The sequence below is a fragment of the Leucoraja erinacea genome, chromosome 37, assembly GCF_028641065.1.
Source record: "Leucoraja erinacea ecotype New England chromosome 37, Leri_hhj_1, whole genome shotgun sequence".
NCBI lineage: Eukaryota > Metazoa > Chordata > Chondrichthyes > Rajiformes > Rajidae > Leucoraja > Leucoraja erinaceus.
The window spans coordinates 4,038,039-4,060,178 of record NC_073413.1 but is presented as its reverse complement, the minus strand read 5'-3'; the positions used below and the strand labels follow the sequence as shown (position 1 = coordinate 4,060,178).

At 48.1% G+C, this 22,140-nt stretch overlaps 1 protein-coding gene across 1 annotated transcript; it reads left to right on the top strand.

Annotated features, from left to right (window-relative positions):
- The first annotated feature begins 9,448 nt into the window (after positions 1–9,448).
- cbx7b (chromobox homolog 7b) lies at positions 9,449–21,743 on the top strand. The gene is made up of 6 exons (XM_055663107.1): positions 9,449–9,579; positions 12,617–12,660; positions 15,288–15,353; positions 18,353–18,419; positions 19,899–20,235; positions 21,255–21,743. Exons 1-6 carry the CDS (start codon positions 9,511–9,513, stop codon positions 21,422–21,424), a joined length of 753 nt encoding a protein of 250 aa, XP_055519082.1. The 5' UTR covers positions 9,449–9,510; the 3' UTR covers positions 21,425–21,743.
- The last annotated feature ends 397 nt before the right edge of the window (positions 21,744–22,140 follow it).

Here is a 22,140-nt window from a genome sequence, read left to right as displayed (position 1 = left end):
CCCGTGTGTGTGTGTGTGTGTGTGTGATTGAACTAGTGCACGGGTGCTCGCTGGTCGGCATGTACGCGATGGGCCGAAGGGCCTGTTTCCACCCTGTATCTCTAAAGTCTAAATCTCAATACGGAACGGGTTTCAAAAGGCAATGGACAATAGGTGCAGGAGGAGGCCATTCGGCCCTTCGACCCAGCATCGCCATTCAATGTGATCATGGCTGATTATCCACAATCAGTACCCCGTTCCTGCCTTCTCCCCATATCCCCTGACTCCGCTATCTTTAAGAGCCTTATCTAGCTCTCTCTTGAAAGCATCCAGAGAACCTGCCTCCACCGCCTTCTGAGGCAGAGAATTCCACAGACTCATCTCTCTGTGAGAAAAAGTGTTACCTCGTCTCGTCTTTTTTATTCACACAGAGAGTGGTGAATCTGTGGAATTCTCTGCCACAGAAGGTAGTTGAGGCCAGTTCATTGGCTATATTTAAGAGGTAGTTAGATGTGGCCCTTGTGGCTAAAGGGATCAGAGGGTATGGAGAGAAGGCAGGTACAGGATACTGAGTTGGATGATCAGCCATGATCATATTGAATGGCGGTGCAGGTTCGAAGGGCCGAATGGCCTACTCCTGCACCTATTTTCTATGTTTCTATGTTTCTCTGTTCTAAATGGCTTATCCCTTATTCTTAAACTGTGGCCCCTGGTTCTGGACTCCCCCAACATCGGGAACATGTTTCAATGAGATCCACTCTCACCCTTCTAAACTCCAGAGTGTACAAGCCCAGCTGCTCCATTCTCTCAGCATATGACAGTCCCGCCATCCCGGGAATTAACCTTGTAAAAGAGCCAGCACGAGCCTGATAAACTGAATGGCCTCCGCCCAGTGCTGTCGAGCTTCGAAGGCCCACAAGTCAGCCAGGTATGACCTCGGTCAGGGTTCAGCCGAAGTTCACAACCAGCTCGAGTGGTGATTTACAGCAATGTCACATGAAGTCCTCGCTAAGCTCTTTACAAAGCCGCATTGTGCTGTCCTTGCTCTCGAAATACCTCACACTGCGATTTGCATATCTCCATGGAGCTACCATGGAATGCCATGACACCTCTTTGCTATACGTCACTGTCTAGTTTAGTTTAGAGATACAACACGGAAACAGGCCCTTCGGCCCATTGAATCCCTGCACACTAATGGGGCTGTCCCACTGTACGAGGTCATAGAAACATAGAAACATAGAAATTAGGTGCAGGAGTAGGCCATTCGGCCCTTTGAGCCTGTACCGCCATTCAATATGATCATGGCTGATCATCCAACTCAGTATCCTGTACCTGCCTTCTTTCCATACCCCCTGATCCCCTTAGCCACAAGGGCCACATCTAACTCCCTCTTAAATATAGCCAATGAACTGGCCTCAACTACCCTCTGTGGCAGAGAGTTCCAGAGATTCACCACTCTCTGTGTGAAAAAAGTTCTTCTCATCGCGGTTTTAAAGGATTTCCCCCTTATCCTTAAGCTGTGACCCCTTGTCCTGGACTTCCCTAACATCGGGAACAATCTTCCTGCATCTAGCCTGTCCAACCCCTTAAGAATTTTGTAAGTTTCTATAAGATCCCCTCTCAATCTCCTAAATTCTAGAGAGTATAAACCAAGTCTATCCAGTCTTTCTTCATAAGACAGTCCTGACATCCCAGGAATCAGTCTGGTGAACCGTCTCTGCACTCCCTCTATGGCAATAATGTCCTTCCTCAGATTTGGAGGAAGGACATTATTCAGGTAATTCAAGAGTTCTCCCGAGTTTCCCCTGATTCTTACTCGGAGAATTACGGTAATGGCCGCTCGTGGGTACTCGGGGCTCTCGTGGACATTTTTCAACATGTTGAAAAATCTTCACGAGTCTTCACGAGCTTCCCGCGTTTCCCGAGTACCTGCCGTTACCGTTACGAGCCGCTAAGATACGTCCCCGAGCTCCGACGTACCCACTACGTACATTCTACGTACTCACCATGAGTTTGATTTTTGTTTTAAACTCGGGAGGGCTCTTGAATTAGCTCGTACAGTGGGACAGGCCCTTAACACTAACCTACACACACTGGGGACAATTTACACTTACACCAAGCCAATTAACCTACAAACCTGTTTAAGAAGGAACAGCAGATGCTGGAAAATCGAAGGTAGACAAAAATGCTGGTGAAACTCAGCGGGTGCAGCAGCATCTACGGAGCGAAGGAAATTTCCTTCCCTCCATAGATGCTGCTGCACCCGCTGAGTTTCTCCAGCATTTTTGTGTAACCTACAAACCTGTACTGTACATCTTTGGAGTTTGGGAGGAAAACGAAGATCTCGGAGAAAACCCACGCAGGTCACGGGGAGAACGTACAGAGTCCGTGCAGGCAGCACCCGCAGTCGGGATCGAACCCGGGTCTCTGGCGCTGTAAGGCGGCATCTCTACCGTGCCGCCCACGGTACCGATTGGTATGAGGTACCTTGGCACTCACCGCAGGCAGGCAGCAGAGGCAAAGCCAAACCCGTACCCTGTCCGTTGATACAAAAAGCTGGAGTAACTCAGCGGGTCAGACAGCACCTCTGGAGAAGTGGAATAGGTGACGTTTTGGGTCCGGCCCCTTCTGCAGATCCTGTCATTTTAAAAGCATTATTTGTGCAGTTTGGTTTATGGTCACAGGTACTGTGAAAAGCTCGGCCCATCAGGAATAATAACACTGGAATAATAAATAAGACCATTGAATGCACTTGACCCTAAACGTCAACGATCAATGTTCCCCAGAGATTTTAACATTTTAAAGAGATAAATAGATTTTTGATTAGTACGGGTGTCAGAGGTAATGGGGAGAAGGCAGGAGAATGGGGTTAGGAGAGATAAATCAGCCATGATTGAATGGCGATGTAAACTTGATGGGCCGAATGGCCTAATTCTACTGGTATTCCTGATAACATGACATTATGATGTTATAGAGTCCTACCCCCCACCCCTACCCCCCACACCTACCCCAAATCAGTTCCACTTATCCTTCATAGACACAAGTCTGAGGTCTCTGGCACGTTGAGGCAGCATCCATCTCAATAAATACCTCCTGCGTCAGTGTGCTACCTTGATGGGCCGAAGAGCGTGCGTGTGTGTGTGTGTGTGTGTGTGTGTGTGTGTGTGTGTGTGTGTGTGTGTGTGTGTGTGTGTGTGTGTGTGTGTGTGTGTGTGTGTGTGTGTGTGTGTGTGTGTGTGTGTGTGTCTGTGTGTGTGTGTGTGTGTGTGTGTGTGTGTGTGTGTGTGTGTGTGTGTGTGTGTGTGTGTGTGTGTGTGTGTGTGTATGTCTGTGTGTGTGTGTGTGTGTGTGTGTGTGTGTGTGTGTGTCTGTGTGTGTGTGTGTGTGTGTGTGTGTGTGTGTGTGTGTCTGTGTGTGTGTGTATCTGTGTGTGTGTGTGTGTGTGTGTGTGTGTGTGTGTGTGTGTGTCTGTGTGTGTGTATGTGTGTGTGTGTGTGTGTGTGTGTGTCTCTGTGTGTGTGTGTGTGTGTGTGTGTGTGTGTGTGTGTGTGTGTGTGTGTGTGTGTGTGTGTGTGTGTGTGTGTGTCTGTGTGTGTGTGTGTGTGTGTGTGTGTGTGTGTGTGTGTGTGTGTGTGTGTGTGTGTGTGTCTGTGTGTGTGTGTGTGTCTGTGTGTGTGTGTGTCTGTGTGTGTGTGTGTGTGTGTGTGTGTGTGTGTGTGTGTGTGTGTGTGTGTCTGTGTGTGTGTCTGTGTGTGTGTGTGTGTGTGTGTGTGTGTGTGTGTGTGTGTGTCTGTGTGTGTGTCTGTGTGTGTGTGTGTGTGTGTGTGTGTGTGTGTGTGTGTGTCTGTGTGTGTGTCTGTGTGTGTGTCTGTGTGTGTCTGTGTGTGTGTGTGTGTGTGTGTGTGTCTCTATAAATATGAATATCAGGCAGACCTTGTCCCTCTGTTTGGGCGAAAGCTGCTCAGTGCTGCCATCCGGTGGCGCGGGACCCCCTCCAGAGGCTCCTTTGTGAACTGCAGCACCTTATCCCTGGCAGTTCAGTACTCGCCCTACTGACTGCACTACCCCTATTCTGGGGCTGCCAGCCTGTGTTTCCCCTGCCCCCACTCCCTTCAGGGACGTCGTACCGATTTACATGCAAGAGGGCTGCCCACCAAATGATTTTCAAACCCTGCTTGAAATCTGACACAGCAAAGATAGACGGTGGGAGGAGTGGGATAGAAATATTCAGCATGTGCAAAATGCTCAAGCCAGCCACAATCTGCTGGAGTAACTCAGTGGGGCTGGCAGCATCTATGGAGAGACGGAATGGGTGACGTTTCAGGTCGACACCCTTCCTCAGACTGAAAGGAGAGTCAGACACAGAGATATGGAAGGGTGGGGTGTGAAAAGGACAGATCAAAGCAGACATAGAGTCAAAGAGTCATACAGCGTGAAAACAGGCCCTTCAGCCCAACTTGCCCACACCAACCAATATGCCCCATCTACACTAGTCCCACCTGCCTGCATTTGGCCCATACCCCTCTAATAATAATAATAATGCATTTTATTTGCTGGCGCCTTTCTGGACACCCAAGGACACCTAATCACACCTAATCACAATACATTTATCAATATTAAAATCAAGTTGATTTAAAAAAAAAAAAAAAATAAAATAAAACACGAAACATTTAAAGTCATTAAAATCAGGGTGAAGATGGTGGAAGTTATGTCGGGTATGCTAATCTAAACAGGTGTGTTTTGAGTTGTGATTTGAATTGATCGATAGTGTCCAGGTGACGGATGGGAGGTGGGAGAGTGTTCCAGAGACGTGGGGCAGAGCAGCTGAAGGCTCTGGCACCCATGGTGCTGAGTCTAAATGTGGGGACAGTTAAAATTGCAGCTGAGGAGGAACGAAGTGACCGGGAAGGAGTGTATGGTAGCAGCAGGTCAGAGAGGTATTGGGGAGCAAGGTGGTGTAGGGCTTTGAAGGTCAGCAGTAAAATCTTGTAGTTAATCCGGTGGTGCACAGGGAGCCAGTGGAGCTGAGTGAGGATGGGTGTGATGTGGTCCGATGATCTGGTGCGGGTGATGATCCGGGCTGCAGAGTTCTGAATGCATTGGAGGCGATGAAGAAGTTTATTGGAGGTGCAAGTGAGGAGGGCGTTGCAGTAATCGATGCGGGATGTGACCAGAGCGTGGATGAGGACTTTTGTATTGTCTTTGGAGAGGGAGGGGCGGAGTCTGGAGATGTTGCGGGGATGAAAGTATGCAGAGCGTGTGATATTGCTGGTGTGGGGGCCAAAGGGAAGTGTACTGTCCAGAATGACGCCGAGACTTTTGACATGGGAGGAGGTGGGTATGGGTGCCCCAACTGCAATGGTGAATGGGTGGGTTTTGGAGAGTGTGGACTTTGAGCCAATTAGCATGATTTCTGTTTTATTTCCATTGAGTTTTAGAAGGTTGAGTGACATCCAGTTGCTGATAGCTTGAAGACAGGTGGTGAGGGCAGTTGGGAGAAGGGAGGTGTTTGGTTTTGTGGAGAGGTAAAGGTGTGTATCATCGGCGTAGCAGTGAAAATTGATTCCAAAATGACGGAGAATATTGCCAAGAGGTTGAATATAGATGATAAAAAGCAGTGGCCCCCAGCACCGATCCCTGAGGAACACCATGGGTGACTGTGGCAGTTGTGGATGTGACTTTATTTCCCTGGATGAACTGTTTTCTGTCGTGTGGATAGGACCTGAACCAAAGTAGTGCATTGTTGTTGATGCCGGTGGCAGATAGACGTTCCAGAAGAATTGGGTGTCAAAGGCTGCTGTGAGGTCGAGGAGGATCAGAATGGATAAGTGGCCGGTGTCAGCTGCGAGAAGGAGATCATTTGTAAACCAGTCCTATCCATGTACCTGTCTAAATGGTTCTTAAACATTGCGAGAGTCCCTACCTTAATTACCTCCTCTGGCAGCTCGTTCCATACACGCACCACACTCTGTGTGAAAAAGTTACCCCTCAAGTTCCCCCCCCCCACCAAACTCTGTGTGAAAAAGTTACCCCTCAAGTCCCCCCCCCCCCCCCCCCCCTCACCTTAAACCTCTGTTCTCTGGGTCTCGATACCCCTATTCTGGGCCAGAGACTCCGAGCGTCTTCCCGATCTATTCCTAACAATTTCCCAGTTCTATCCTACGCTATCCTTTTTCTCCAGAGATGCTGCCTGACCCGCTGAGTTACTCCAGCATTTTGTGTCTACCTTCAGTGTAAACCAGCACCTGCAGTTCCCTTCCTATGCAAAATGCTGCTGTTGCTATTATTTAATTTGCGCACAAAAATGTAGTCCTTTTATAAAAAAAAGTACAGCATGTTATTACACTGTTGTAGCAATCTGTCTCTCACTCTCATTTCTGTCTCTGTCTCTCTCATTCTCTCTCTCACTCTCTGCGTCTCTTCTCTCTCTCTGTCTCCTCTCTCTGTCTCTCTCTCTCTCTGTCTCTCTCTCTCTCTCTCTCTCTCTTCTCTGTCTCCTCCCTCTCTCTCTGTCTTTCTCTCTCTCTCTCTCAGCATCTATCTCTGTCTCTCTCTCTACCTCTCCAAAATAGGTTTACAAGAATGATCCCAGGAATGAGTAGGTTAACCTACTGCACTGGGCCTGTACTCGCTGGAGTTTAGAAGAATTAGGGGGAACCTCATTGAAATGTACAGAATCATGAAAGGCTTGGATAGAGTGGATGTTTCCACTAGTGGGAGAGTCTAGGACTAGAGGCCACAGCCTCAGAATTAAAGGACATTCTTTTAGGAAGGAGATGAGGAGCAATTTCTTTAGTCAGAGGGTGGTGAATCTGTGGAATTCTTTGCCACTGAAGGCTGTGGAGGCCAAGTCAGTGGATATATTTAAGACAGAGATAGATAGATTCTTGATTAGTACGGGTGTCAGAGGTTATGGGGAGAAGGCAGGAGAATGGGGTTGGGAGGGAGAGAGACATAGATCGGCCATGATTGAATGGTGGAGTAGACTTGATGGGCTGAATGGCCTAATTCTGCTCCTATCTCTTATGATCATATGAAAACTCTGTAGTTGTTTTTAAAATATTAAAAAATAATTTAGTGCAAACATCAAATAAAAACAACTGCATCATTTTTATACGATCATAAGAGATAGGAGCAGAAAATATAATATTTTTAAAATTATATTATAAAAAAATAATATTTTAATTTAAATTATATTATAAAAATATTAACAATTATGTTATAAAAATATAATATTTTAATTAAAATACAATATTAAAATAATATATAATATTTTAATTAAATTTATAAAAATATATTTATAAATATTTATAATATTAATATAATAATAAAAGTAATACTTTAAATAAAATAATATATTTTATATTATATAGTATAATATTTGAACCTAAAATATTATACTATAGACTATAAAAATATATTATTTTAATTAAAATATCAGCCATGATTGAATGGTGGAGTAGACTTGATGGGCTGAATGGCCTAATTCTGCTCCTATCTCTTATGATCATTTCAGATTCAGATTCAGATTCAGATTCAATTTTAATTGTCATTGTCAGTGTACAGTACAGATCATTGAAAACTCTGTAGTTGTTTTTAAAATATTAAAAAAATAATTTAGTGCAAACATCAAATAAAAACAACTGCGTCATTTTTATACGATCATAAGAGATAGGAGCAGAAAATATAATATTTTTAAAATTATATTATATAAAAATAATATTTTTATTTAAATTATATTATAAAAATATTAACAATTATGTTATAAAAATATAATATTTCAATTAAAAATAAATATTATTAAATAATATATAATATATTTAATTAAATTTATAAAATATATTTATAAATATTTATAATATTAATATAATTAAAAGTAATACTTTAAATAAAATAATATAATTTATAATATATAGTATAATATTTGAACATAAAATATTATAATATAGACTATAAAATATATTATTTTAATTAAAATATTATAGGTTAAAATATTATGCTATATATTAATATATATACTATATATTATATATATATATATTTTATATATAAATATATATATACTATATATATATATAATATTATAAATAAAATATATATCCCTATATATATATATATATATATATTTTTATATAATATATATATAATATTATATATATTTTATTAACTCCCTTTTAAGTAAAAGTATAATATATAATAGTATATATATTTTACTTAATATTATATTTATATAATATATAGTATATATATTCTATATATATATAATATATATAATATAATATATATAAATATAATATATATATAAATAAAATGTGTGTATATATATGTGTATAAATGTGTATATATATATAAAATATCAATTTATTATATATATAAATATATATATATATAAAATATAATATATAAGTATATATATATACTAATAATATAGGGATAATATATTTACTTAAAAGGGATATAATTAAATATATGTTTAAAATATTTACTATATATTTATATATAAAAATATTATACTATTTATTAATATAGGATAATAATAAAATATTTACTATTTATTAATATAGGGATAATATTTTAAGTAAAATATTATCCCTATATTAATAAATAGTATAATATTTTTCCCTATATTAATAAATAGTATAATATTTTTCCCTATATTAATATATAGTATAATATTTTAACCTATAATATTTTAATTAAAATAATATATTTTATAGTCTATAGTATAATATTTTTAGGTTCAAATATAACTATATAATATAAATATATCATTTTATTAGTATTACTTTTATTATTAATAATATTATAAAATTATATTGTATTTTAATTAAAATATTATATTTTTATAACATAATTGTTAATATTTTTATAATATAATTTAAATTAAAATATTATTTTTTTATAATATAATTTTAAAAATATTATATTTTCTGCTCCTATCTCTTATGATCGTATAAAAATGATGCAGTTGTTTTTATTTGATGTTTGCACTAAATTATTTTTTAATATTTTAAAAACAACTACAGAGTTTTCATATGGTCATAAGAGATAGGAGCAGAATTAGGCCATTCAGCCCATCAAGTCTACTCCACCATTCAATCATGGCCGATCTATGTCTCTCTCCCTCCCAACCCCATACTCCTGCCTTCTCCCCATAACCTCTGACACCCATACTAATCAAGAATCTATCTATTTTAAGTAAAATATTATCCCTATATTAATATTAAAATATTATTTTAATTAAAATATTATCCCTTTTTGTTTAAAAAATAGATACAAATAACTCGCAATGACACTTTATTGCAACAGGGTGGAAGCAATGATTGCATTGCATATCGTGTCCGCTTTAATTCCCCTGCTCTCTCTGTCTCTCACGGTCACGAGCACGAGCTTGTTTTGCGCGTGCACGTCGGGACTGGCAGCGTGCGCGTGCACGGTGCAGAGAGAGAGAGAGTGAGAGAGAGTGAGAGAGAGGATCGAGGGCGCGCATGAGAAAATGTTGCGCAGGAGGAAAGCAGCGAGCCGGGCTGTATGGAGCTATCTGCAATAGGTGAGCAGGTATTCGCGGTGGAGGATATCAGAAAGAAGCGCATCCGAAAGGTAATCCAGCAGCTAATGCAAACCACAGCAGCGTGCAAGAGTTTCAATGCACCGCAGGCAATTAAAAGAAATAAAATGCAGCGGGGTTGCATTAAAAACTGCGCCAGCGGCAGCTGTCTTGTTTGGAGGCTCAGGAAAGGGGGACAGAGAGAGAGAAGGGGGGGGTTGTCTTATTCGTCTGATCTATAAGCCAAATAACAATCAATGCAGGAAGGGGAAATCAATAATGCAAGATCAAGCTGGATTAACTAACACCAGTAGCATTGCAATGGTGCCTGCCAGGGTGCAAATGTTGCAGAGTTTATTAAAAAAAATATTCAGTGTGGGAGGGGAAATTGCAACTTGCAAATTGTGTTTACTTGTTAGCAGCAGCGGCGGCCGCAGCTTTATCGAGACTTTGGGCTGTTTTATAAATTAACAGATCAATTAATCCACAAATTGTTACATGCATATATAATCTATATATATATATATATTATTTTTTTTAAAAGCAGTCAGAGCAACTATCAACAACGCAGCATATTCTTCGCAGCCTCTGTAATTATCTAACAGGTTAATTACTGAGTTATTAACAACATAACAAGTGCACTGGTTGGCTTTTTGGAGTTAATGCAAAATGAGAATGAGATAGAGAGGGGTATGCAGTTATCAAGTAACGCGGACTTGTTTATATCTATTGTTTTGGAGTCCCATATTGTTCTAACCAGTCTGAAGAAAGGTCTCGACCCAAAACATCCTTCTCTCAAGAGATCTCTCCAAAGATGCTGCCTGTCCCACTGACTTACTCCAGCTTTTTTGTGTCTTGTCTTCGAGTTCTCATCCAAGCAACTTCAGTGTGCGAGAGGCTGTTCTGTCCATTGCATTTGGACATCCTGCCAGTTCTATCCCATTTCCCAATCTCACTATACACGCAATGTTTTGATGGTGATGCGTTCATGACTTCCTTGTGATTGAGGCAGTGCAGCGTAGGTTCACGAGATTGATCCCTGGGATGGCGGGACTGTCATATGAGGAAAGATTGAAAAGACTAGGCTTGTATTCACTGGAGTTTAGAAGGATGAGGGGGGGATCTTATAGAAACATATACAATTTTAAAAGGACTGGACAAGCTAGATGTAGGAAAAATGGTCCCAATGTTGGGCGAGTACAGAACCAGGGGCCACACAGTCTTAGAATAAAGGGGAGGTCATTTAAGACTGAGGTGAGAAAAAACTTTTTCACCCAGAGAGTTGTGAATTTGTGGAATTCCCTGCCACGGAGGCCAAGTCACTGGATGGATTTAAGAGAGAGTTAGATAGAGCTCTAGAGCTAGTGGTGTCAAGGGATATGGGGAGAAGGCAGGCACGGGTTATTGATAGGGGACGATCAGCCATGACCGCAATGAATGGCGGTGCTGGCTCAAAGGGCTGAATGGCCTCCTCCTGCACCTAGTTTCTATGTTTCTATGACCTATTCAGGCAAGAAAGGCGATGGAAGAAAGGTTCTGTTACCTGATGGAGCCAGATAGTCTGCTGGTGTTCCTGGTTACGGATTGAATGAAAACAGGCCCTTCGGCCCATCTAGTCAATGCCAACCTGTTCACACTAGTTATAGAGTAATAAAGAACTGAAACAGGCCCTTCAGCCCATCTCGTCCGTGCTATACAGACCAAGATACCCCATCGACGCTAGTCCCATTTGCCTGCATTTGGTCCCTATCCCTCTAAAGCTTTTCACATTATTCCCTTTGTCATGATGTAATGGCTCGATTGTAATCACGTACTGTCTTTCTGCTGGCTGGTTAGCACGCTCTACAAAAACCTTTCACTGTACCTCGGTACACGTGACAATAAACTGAACTCAAACAAACCTTTCCTATCCAAGTACTTCTCCAAGTGTCTTGTAAGACAGTGTGGCACATCGGTGGAGTTTTGCTGCCTTACAGCACTGGAGACCTGGGTTCGATCCTGACTGCGGGTGCTGTCTGTACGGAGTGTGTATGTTCTCCCTGTGACCGTGTGGGTTTTCTCTGGGTGCTCCGGTTTCCTCCCGCACTCCAAAGACGCGCAGGTTTGTAGGTTAACTGACTTTGGTGAAGTTTTAAAATTGACCTTGGTATGTGTAGGATAGAACTCGTGTGCGGGGATCGTTGGTCCGCGGGAACTCGTTAGGCGAAGGGCCTGTTTCCATCCTGTATGTCTAATGTCAAAATGTTGTATAGCACCTGCTTCAACTACCTCCTCTGGCAGCTCGTTCCATATGCCCACCACCCTCTGAGTTCCATACACCCTACACCCTCTTTAGTGTAGAAGTGCAGCATGGAAAGAGGCCCTTCGGCCCACCAAGTCCACACTAGTTCTATGTTATTCCACTTTCCATGGTACACAGTTATAGTAAAGGGGCCTGTCCCACTTTCCCGAGTTATTCACGATTTCTCCCGAGTTTTCCCCGTGATTCAAACTCGCAGAATGTTCGTAACGAGTCCGTAGGAGTCCGTAGATATATCGTAGCGGCTCGTTATGCTAGCCGTGGGTACTCGTGGCATCAGGTAAGTTGGGATGTTTTTTCCAGCCCTATTATAAAAAATGTCCAGGAGTTTTAAAAAAAAATGGTCGGGTTGAAAGAAATTGCAACTTTTTACTCGTAAGGAGGGCATCGAAATAGTCGTGGAAATTGGTCGACACACTCGTAGGAGTTCGTAGATTGCCACCATCTTGATTTTTTTTTTAGGTCCTTTAAACTCTGCAGAGGTTTTGAATTAAGTGGTGGAAGTGGGACAGGCCCTTTAGAAATGTGTGATTGTGGGTCTGCTTCTGTGGCCAGCACGCCATCTTGCTGTGTGTGTGTGTGTGTGTAGGATAGTGCTCGTGTGCTGAGCTCAGGATCGAGCCCTCTGGGTCTCTGGCGCTGTGAGGCAGCCACTCCACCGTGGCGCCACCGTGCCGCCCACGGTGTTGGGTGCCAAGGCTCGGCAAGGCCGCGCTCCAGTCGGCTGTTAATTTACCGAGAGCGGCTCTAATTACATCTTTGACGATGGTGTCTTCTGTTCTTGTTTAAAGGGCAGTGTGGAATACCTTGTGAAATGGAAGGGCTGGCCACCAAAGTAAGTAGCTTGCTCAGTCCCTCCCTGTCACGACCCCCCTCCCCCCCCCCCCCCCCTCCACCCCCACCCCTCTGTCTATTCTGACCCTCATTCAGTTGCCGTCCCGACAACCGAATCGACGTTATGGTCCGATGAAGGGTCCCGACCGGAAACGTCACCTACCAACCACCCCCCCCTCCCCCCCCCTCATCTGTATCCACCTATCCTCACCAGATTTTATCCTGTTGCCCTCCATTCAGGCTTACTCTCCCTCCCTCCCCTTCTCTCCCCTTCCCCCCCCCCCCCCTTCCCCTCCCTCCCCCCTCCCCCCCCCCCCCTTCCCCCCCTCCCCCCCCCTTCTCCCCCCCCTTCTCCCCCCCCCCCCCCCCCCCCCCCTCCCCCCCTCCCTTCTCCCCCCCCCCCTTTCTCCCCTCCCTTCTCCCCCCCTTCTTCCCCCCCCTCCCTCCCCCCCCCCTTCTCCCCTCGCCCCCCTGCCTCCCCCCCCCTTCCCTCCCCCCTTCTCCCCCCCCCCCCTCTCTCCCCCCTCCCTTCTCCCCCCCTCTATCCCCCCCTCCCTTCTCCCCCCCTCCTCTCTCTCCCCTCTTCTCCCCCCCTCCCCCTTCTTCCCCCCCCTTCTTCTCCCTCCCCCCTCCTCCCTCCCCCCCTCCCCCCTCCCCTCCTCCCTTCTCCCCTCCTCCCCTCCCCTCCCTTCTCCCCTCCTCCCTTCTCCCCCCCTCCCTTCTCCTCCCCTCCCCCCCCTCCCCCCTCCCCTCCCCCCCTCTCCCCTCCCCCCCCCCCCCCCCCCCTCCCCCCCCCTCCCCCTCCCCCCCCTCCACCTCCCCCCCCCACCCACCACCATAGGGTCCCAAAACGTCACGTTCTCCAGGGATGCCGCCTGACCTGCTGAGTTACTCCAGCCAGCGCTTTATAAGGTCATAAGGAATAGGAGTAGAATCAGGCCATTCGGCCCATCAAGTCTACTACAATGGCTCCTTTATGTCTCCTTTATCATTGTTACTTTTTTTGCATATCTTTAATTCGTTGTTCTATATATCTCCGCATCACTGTCTATATCTCTCCCTTACCCCTAACCAGTCTGAAGAAGGGTCTCGACCCCAAACGTCACCCATTCCTTCTCTCCAGAGACGCTGCCGGTCCCGCTGAGTTACTCCAGCTTTTTGTGTCTTATCTTTGACACAATCATGGCTGATCTATCTCCCCCCCCATCTCTAACGCAATTCTCCTTTCTTCTCCCCATAACCTCTGACGACCGTATTAATGGAGAAATCACTTTGTGTCCTTTGGAGCTCATTGTCGTGCCCGCCAGTAGCGCGCGGCGTGGTGCGGGTAATCTCGCAGCGGCATCACGGACAGGCACAGAGAGACGGGCGAACTCGCGAGGAAAAAAACGATGGATAAATTATTTCTAACACAAACATTTCTAAAAGAAAGATGGCCACCAGAAAAAAACCCCACGACCTCAGTGCAAAAACATAGCTGGAAAAATAAAAACAAGTCCATTGTTGTACAAGAGGTGTTCTGTAGTGTTGTTGGGGTTTAGTTTGGAGGTACAGCATGGAACAGGCCCTTCAGCCCACCGAGTCCGCTCCAACCAGCGATCACCCATTCACTCTAGTTCCATCCTCCACATCAGGGCCATTTTATACCATATAACCATATAACAATTACAGCACGGAAACAGGCCATCTCGGCCCTACAAGTCTGTGCCGACACAACTTTTTTTCCCTTAGTCCCACCTGCCTGCACTCATACCATAACCCTCCATTCCCTTCTCATCCATATGCCTATCCAATTTATTTTTAAATGATACCAACGAACCTGCCTCCACCACTTCCACTGGAAGCTCATTCCACACCGCTACCACTCTCTGAGTAAAGAAGTTTCCCCCTCATGTTACCCCTAAACTTCTGTCCCTTAATTCTGAAGTCATGTCCTCTTGTTTGAATCTTCCCTATTCTCAAAGGGAAAAGCTTGTCCACATCAACTCTGTCTATGCCCTCTTATCATTTTAAAGACCTCTATCAAGTCCCCCCTTAACCTTCTGCGCTCCAGAGAATAAAGACCTAACTTATTCAACCTATCTCTGTAACTTAGTTTTTGAAAACCCAGGCAACATTCTAGTAAATCTCCTCTGTACTCTCTCTATTTTGTTGACATCCTTCCTATAATTGGGCGACCAAAATTGTACACCATACTCCAGATTTGGTCTCACCAATGCCTTGTACAATTTTAACATTACATCCCAGCTTCTATACTTAATGCTCTGATTTATAAAGGCTAGCACACCAAAAGCTTTCTTTACCACCCTATCTATATGAGATTCCACCTTCAAGGAACTATGCATGGTTATTCCCAGATCCCTCTGTTCAACTGTATTCTTCAATTCCCTACCATTTACCATGTACGTCCTATTTTGATTTGTCCTGCCAAGGTGTAGCACCTCACATTTATCAGCATTAAACTCCATCTGCCATCTTTCAGCCCATTTTTCCAAATGGCCTAAATCACTCTGTAGACTTTGGAAATCCTCTTCATTACGAGCCTATTAACCTGCAAACCTGTACATTTAGTTTAGAGATACAATGCAGAAGCACCTGATCTCTCTGTCTGTCTGTCTGTCCCCACAGGTACAGTACGTGGGAACCCGAGGAACATATTCTGGACCCGAGACTGCTCATGGCTTATGAAGAAAAGTAAAGGAGGGTTTAAAACTTTAACCCATTTGTTGCTGGTTGGGTGTGTGTTAGGGCACTGGCCCCAATGAGTGAAGCTGTGTTCGTGTGTGTGTGTGTGCTGTGTTTAGTTTAGAGATGCAGCGTGGAAACAGGCCCTTCGGCCCACCAAGTCCACCCCGACCAGCGATCACCCCGTACACTTGTTCTAACCCACATGCTGGGGACAATATGCAGAAGTCAATTAACCTGCGAACTGAAGATGGGTACAAAATGCTGGAGTAACTCAGCGGGTCAGGCAGCAACTCTGGAGAAAAGGAATAGGTGACGTTTCAGGTCTGGACCCTTCTTTAGGCCCGATGTTTATTTTTCATTGAAGCGGCACTTCTGTTGGGCTTGGTAAATCTGTTTAAATCAATGTCATGTTCCAAAAACCAGACTAAAAAGTTCTTCTTTGCAAAGAGGTTGAAGCTAATGGCTTTGGGTGGCAAATTGACTTCATGGAAGGAAGCAGAGGGTGATGGTGGAAGGCTGCTTCTTGGACTGGAGGCCTGTGACTATTGGTGTGCCTCAAGGTTCGGTGCTGGGCCCTTTATTATTTGTCATCTACACCAATGATTTGGATAAGAACATAGATAAGGCGGTCAAAAAGGCTTTTGGCACATGGGCCTTCATCAGTCAGAGTATTGAGTATAGAAGTTGGGAGGTCATGTTGCAGTTGTATAAGACGTTGGTGAGACCGCATTTAGAGTATTGTGTTCAGTTCTGGGCACCATGTTATAGGAAAGATATTGTCAAGCTTGAAAGGGTTCAGAAAAGATTTACAAGGATGTTGCCAGGACTAGAGGGTGTGAGCTAGGGAGAGGTTTAGTAGGCTGGGACTCTATTCCTTGGAGCGCAGGAGGATGAGGGGTGATCTTTTAGAGGTGTACAAAATCATGAGACGAATAGATCGGGTAGGCGCACGGAGTCTCTTGCCCAGAGTAGGGGAATCGAGGACCAGAGGACATAGGTATAAGGTGAAGGGGAAAAGTTTTAATAGGGATCTGAGAGCTAACTTTTTCATACAGAGGGTGGTGGGGGTGTATGGAACAAGCTGCCAGAGGAGGTAGTTGAGGCTGGGACTATCTCAACGTGTAAGAAACAGTTAGACAGGTACATGGATAGGTCAAGTTTGGAGGGATATGGACCAAGCACAAGCTGGTGGGACTAGTGTGGCTGGGACATGTTGGGCAAGTTGGGCTGAAGGGCCTGTTTTCACACTGTATCACTCTTATGTGGAAATTAAACTGAACCTGTTGGATTTTGTTCAGGCCCTACAGCCCAGCGTTTCCGTGCCGATCAGTGATCACCCTGTACACTAGTATTATCCTACACACTAGGGACAATTTTACTGAATGAGTAAATAGTTAACCATCACGAGTACCACGGTAGAATTGAAAGCTTTTGCTGCGTGCTATCCAGTCAGCGGAAAGACAACACATGATTACAATCGAGAGCCGTCCACAGTGTATAGATACAGGATAAAGGGAATAACGTCTAGTGCAAGATAAAGCCAGCAAAGTCCGATCAAAGTCAGTCGGAGGGTCTCCAATTGGAAGCCAACCTGCACATTCCACATTTAGCTTAAGGTAGATACAAAATGCTGGAGTAACTCAGCGGGACAGGCAGCAGCTCTGGAGACAAGGAATTGGTGACGTTCCGGGTTGAGACCCTTCTTCAGACTCCTCTACATTTAGTTTAGTTCTTCTTCTTGCTGGAAGTTGGAAGACAACTTGTTCTGTTTGATTTCTGTTTGTTGATTGCATTGGTCGAAACAGGGTGGACCACACGAAGGTTGCAATCTCCCACCCCGTTTAGTTTAGTTAAGAGATACAGCGTGCAGTCTCGCCCTTCGGCCCACCGAGTCCGCACCGATCAGCGATCCCTGCACACTAACACTCACACACTGGGGACAATGTATACCAAGCCAATTAGCCTACACACCGGTACGTCTTTAGAGTGTGGGAGGAAACTCCCGAGGGTCACGGGGAGAACGTACAGACTCCGTACAGACAACGCCCGTAGTCAGGATCGAACCGGGGTCTCTGGCGCTGTGAAGCAGCGACTCTACCGCTGCGCCACCGTGACGCCCTGCGTTACTACACTCCTGTGCTGTGTATTTGTCTCTGCTTTCATCAGGTCTGTTTAACATGCGTTCATAATAGTCCTTTACTGAAGCACCCTGGTTTAATGGCAGGCGTTACTCTCTCGTGCATTGAATTCCCAAGGCAACTGGGAGATCGCCAACCACTCCCCGCTCTCCCCGCTCGTCTGCTTCCACCTGCCACTCGACAAGCTTTCCCTCCCCTCCTCCTAGTGGGCGGCTCAGCGATAGATCTATTGCCTCACAGCGCCAGAGAGCCGAATCCGATCCTCACCATGGTTGCTGTTTGTACGATCTCCCCGTGACCTGCGTGAGTTTTCACCCGGATTTCTCCCACACTCCACCAAAGTCGGGCAGGTTTGTAGGTTAATTGGCTTGCTGCAAAGTGTAAATTGTCCCACTTGTGTGTGTGTGTGTGGGGGATAGTGTCAGTGTACGGGGCGATCGCTGGCCGGTGCGGTATCGGTGGGCGGCAGGGCCTGTTTCCGCGCTGTATCTCTAAACCCTGAGGAAGGGTCCCGACCCAAAACGTCTCCTATCCCCGTTCTCCAGGGATGCTGCTGCCTGACCCGCGGAGTTACTCCAGCACTCTGCCTCTTTTTCTTCGTAAAGCAGCGTCTACAGTTCCTTGTGTCGAGCAGATACAGATGGAGTGTGTTCGGGGATCGTGGGTCGGCACGGACTGGGTGGGCCGAAGGGCCTGTTTCCAGCGGGCGTATATCTCTGAATAAACCAAAGTGGGTTGTGAAAGGGTGGGGTGGGTGCACGGGGACATGCCTCACATGCACTGACATCTTTTGATCTTTTTTTCCTCCACTCTCTCCTCTCCTTCCCTCCGTGAACCTTGACTCCGGCCTGTCGACTTGCCCAACAGAGAGCAGAGAGACCGGGCTCTCGGCTATAGGAAACGAGGTCCCAAACCAAAGCGATTCCTACTGCAGGTGAGGGGAGGCGATTCGGTGGGGGGGGGGGGGGGGGGGGGGGGGGGGGGGGGGGGGGGGGGGGGTGGCTCGTGGGGAGGGGGGGGGGGGGGGGGGAAGGAGGAGGAAGGGAAGATGGGGGTCCAACAGGCGGAAACCCAGTTCCGCTACATCCCGGGTGAACATGTTCGAGGCCGAGATCTGAGTGTCATGTTCAATAGCCCCTGGAACAGAATTAGGCCATTCAGCCCCATTCAATCGTGCCTGATCTATCCCCCTCCCCTCTCAATCCCATTCCCCTGGCTTCTCCCCCCTAGCCCCTGACACCCCACACCAAACAAGAATCTATCTCTGCCGTATAAAATATCCAATGACTTGGCCTCCATGGCCTATCCGTGGCAATGAGTTCCACGTGAGTCAAGGGTTCAAGACCGGCTCCTCCTTCAAGGTGTGCTCAGGCCCGGCAAGATGGCGCAGCGGTAGAGTTGCTGCCTCACGGGTCCAGGGACCCGGGTTCCATCCAGACTACGGGCGCTGCCTGTACGGAGTTTGTACGTTCTTCCCCGTACATTCTGCTTCCACCCTGAATATTTGAAGTCCAAAGTCTGACCAAGTGTCTCACCGTCACCACTGAAGAGTCTCAACCTGAAACGTCACCCATCCCTTCTCTCCAGCGATACCGCCTATCCCACTGAGTTGAGTTTACTTTAGAGATACAGCGTGGAAACAGGCCCTTCGGCCCACCAAGTCCGCGCCGACCAGCGATCCCCGCACACTAACACTATCCTACACAGACTACATTTTACACCAAGCCAATTAACCTACACACCTGCATGTCTTTGGAGTGTGGGAGGATATCGCAGAAAACCCACGCAGGTCACGGGGAGGACGTACAAACTCCGTACAGACAGAGCCCGTAGTCGGGATCGAACCCGGGTCTCTGGTGCTGTAGGGCAGCAACTCTACCGCTGCGCCACCGTTCCACCCCCCCAACCCCAGAGTTACTCAAGCATTTTCTGTCTACATCCGGTGTAAACCAGCATCTGCAGTTCCTTCTCTGGGGAACATCTCTGGCGAGCTTGTTCGTTCTGCTGTGTGGAAAAGAACTGCAGATGCTGGTTTAAATCGAAGGTAGACACAAAATACTGGGGTAACTCATCGGGACAGGCAACATCCCTGGGGAAAAGGAATGGGCGACGTTTCGGGTTGGAACCCTTCTTCAGACTGCTGTCAGGAGTGAGCGGTAGAGATATGTACAGATAGTCAGGCAGTAAAGGGCCTCTCCCACTTGGCTGTCATTTGCACGTAACTTACGTGACATCATTTACGCGTCACGAAGCACGTGATGCGCGCATGGTGCACGATGACAAAGTCTTCGCGCTCTATCTGCGTGACGTGCAATTGACGCCCAAGTGGGACAGCCCCTGGTTAGAACTGGGAAGGGGGAGGGGATGGAGAGATGGGGAGTGTTTGTTCCACTGTGCTGTGTTTCCCCGCCAGCGGATCTATGGCATGGACCTGCGCAGCGCCAACAAGCTGAAGGACAAGGGCAAGGTCCGCCTCTCGCTGTCCTCCCGGAGGTTCCACGGCGGCCCGGAGTCGGGGCCGGCACCGCGCGAGCTCGCCGACAACGCCAAACGCATCCACTTTCCGCTGGCTCGGAAGCACAAGATCTTCAAGGTGACCGAGGGCAAGCTGGCGCGGGTGGTCAGCGCGGCCCAGGCACACCAGGACGGGGGCTTCTCCGAGGAAGAGCCTGGGCCCAACCACCGGGGAACCTTCCCCGACTCAGTGTACGATGATGAGGAAACGCAAAGCATCCCCGACACGACGGAAGGTGGGAGAGAAGCTCGACCTCTTGCTAACCCTCCCCTCTCTCTCCCTCTCTCCCCCCTCCTCCCCTCTCCCCCCTCCCTCCCTCCCTCCTCCCCCTCTCCCCCCTCTCCCCCTCCCTCCCCCCCTCCTCCTCCCTCCCCCTCTCCCCTCTCCCCTCTCCCCCTCTCCCCTCTCCCCCTCCCTCCCCCTCTCTTCCTCTCTCGCTCTCCCCTCCCCCTCCTCCCCCTCTCCACTCCTCCCTCTCCTCTCCCCCTCCCCTCTCCCCTCTCCCCTCTCTCTCTCGCTCTTTTCTCCCTCTCTGTCTCGCCTCGCCTCCAACTCTCCCCCTCCCCATCCCCCCCCCCCCCACCCCCCTACCCCTCCCCCTCCTCCCCCCCCCCCCACCCCCCTCCCCCCTCCTCTCCCCCCCTCCCCCTCCCCCTCCCTCCCCCCCTCTCCCCCTCCTCCCCCTTCCCCCCCCCTCCTCCCCTCCTCCCCCTCCCCCCCCCCCCCCTCCCCCCTCTCCCCCCCCCCCCCCCCCCCCCCTCCCCCCCCCCCCCCCCCCCCCCCCCCCCCCCCCCCCTCCCCCCCCCCTCTCTCCCTCCTCTCCCCCCTCCCCCCCCCCCCTCCCTCACTCTCCCTCCCCCTCCCACTCCCCTCCCCTCCTCCCATCACTCCCCCTCCCCTCCCCCTCTCCCCCCTCCCCCTCCCCCCTCTCCCCCTCTCTCCCCCTCCCTCCCTCCCTCCCCTCCTCTCCCCCCCCCCCCCTCCCCCCCCTCCCCCCTCCCCCCTCCCCCTCCTTTTCTCTCCCCTCTCCCTCTCCTCTCTCCCTCTCCCCTCTCCCCCCTCACCTCTTTCCCTCCTCCTCCCCCCCTCCCCCCTCCCCCCTCCCTCCCTCCCTCCTCCCCCCCCCTCCACTCCCCCCCTCCCCCCCCCCACCCTCTCCCCCCCTCCCCCCCCCTTCTTCCACAGATTCACAACTCTCTGGATGCAAAAGTTGACCTGCTGTCTATTCCTCCCCCTCTCTGGTTTCACCGACAGGTCCGACCTCTCCCGGCAGGAGCGCCGCGGCCATCGGCGCCGGATGGAACCCGTCTTCCCCGCTGGGGGACATTACGGTGACGGACGTCACGGCCAACTCCCTCCCCGTCACCTTCCGGGAAGCGCTGGTGGCCGAAGGATTTTTCAGGGATCGCAGCCTGAGTTGCTAACGGCAACGGGGAAGGAAAACGAAAGGAAATTCCCTTCCCCCCCCCTCCCCCCCCCATATCCGCTCCCGCTTCCTGTCCGTCTTCCGAAGTCCCTCGTCCGTCTTCCCTCGCAGCGAAGGTTCCCCTTTCGCGGCACCTCGTGGTCTGGCGTCAACGTTCTCTCTTGCCTCGCCGCCACTGAGGTCGGCCACACGCACGTCCGGCACAATGGCCAAGGGTCGGACTTCCATCCAGAAGACGTCTTGGGACGCGGCGGGGATCGGACGCCGCTGTTTCCCGGCACCCGAGCTGCCTGGAGACATGGAGACGTTGGGGGGGGGTGGGGGTTTCATTAGGGAACGTTCTCTCTCCCCCCCCCCCCCCCCCCCTCCCTCCCCCCCGGATGGGGCTTCTGGAGAGAGAGGGTCGGTAGATGCACAAGGTCACCCTTGGTTGATCTTGGGAATGGGTCGTCCATCCTAGCGGGAGGGCCATGAATCCCTGGCCCCTGCACCACACATCCCACATCCTCCCCCCCCCTCCCTCTCCCTTCCCTCCCTCCCCTCCCCCTCCCTCCTTCCCATCCCTCCCTTGGAAGGGGGGGGGGGGGTGGAAGGAAAGGATTGTTGGTTTGAAGGAGCTGGGAGAGGAGGGGTCGGGTGTTGTTAGGTAGAGAGAAGGGGTTGGGTTGGGGGGAGGGAGGTGTGGATTGGGCGAGAGTTTGAGGAGCGGTGGGT

Coding starts and splice junctions, on each gene's coding strand:
- cbx7b (XM_055663107.1), top strand. CDS start 9,511: ATGGAGCTATCTGCAATAGGTGAGCAGGTATTCGCGGTGGAGGATATC. Junction 12,661..15,287: donor TGGAAGGGCTGGCCACCAAA/GTAAGTAGCTTG, acceptor CTGTCCCCACAG/GTACAGTACGTGGGAACCCG. Junction 15,354..18,352: donor CTCATGGCTTATGAAGAAAA/GTAAAGGAGGGT, acceptor CTTGCCCAACAG/AGAGCAGAGAGACCGGGCTC.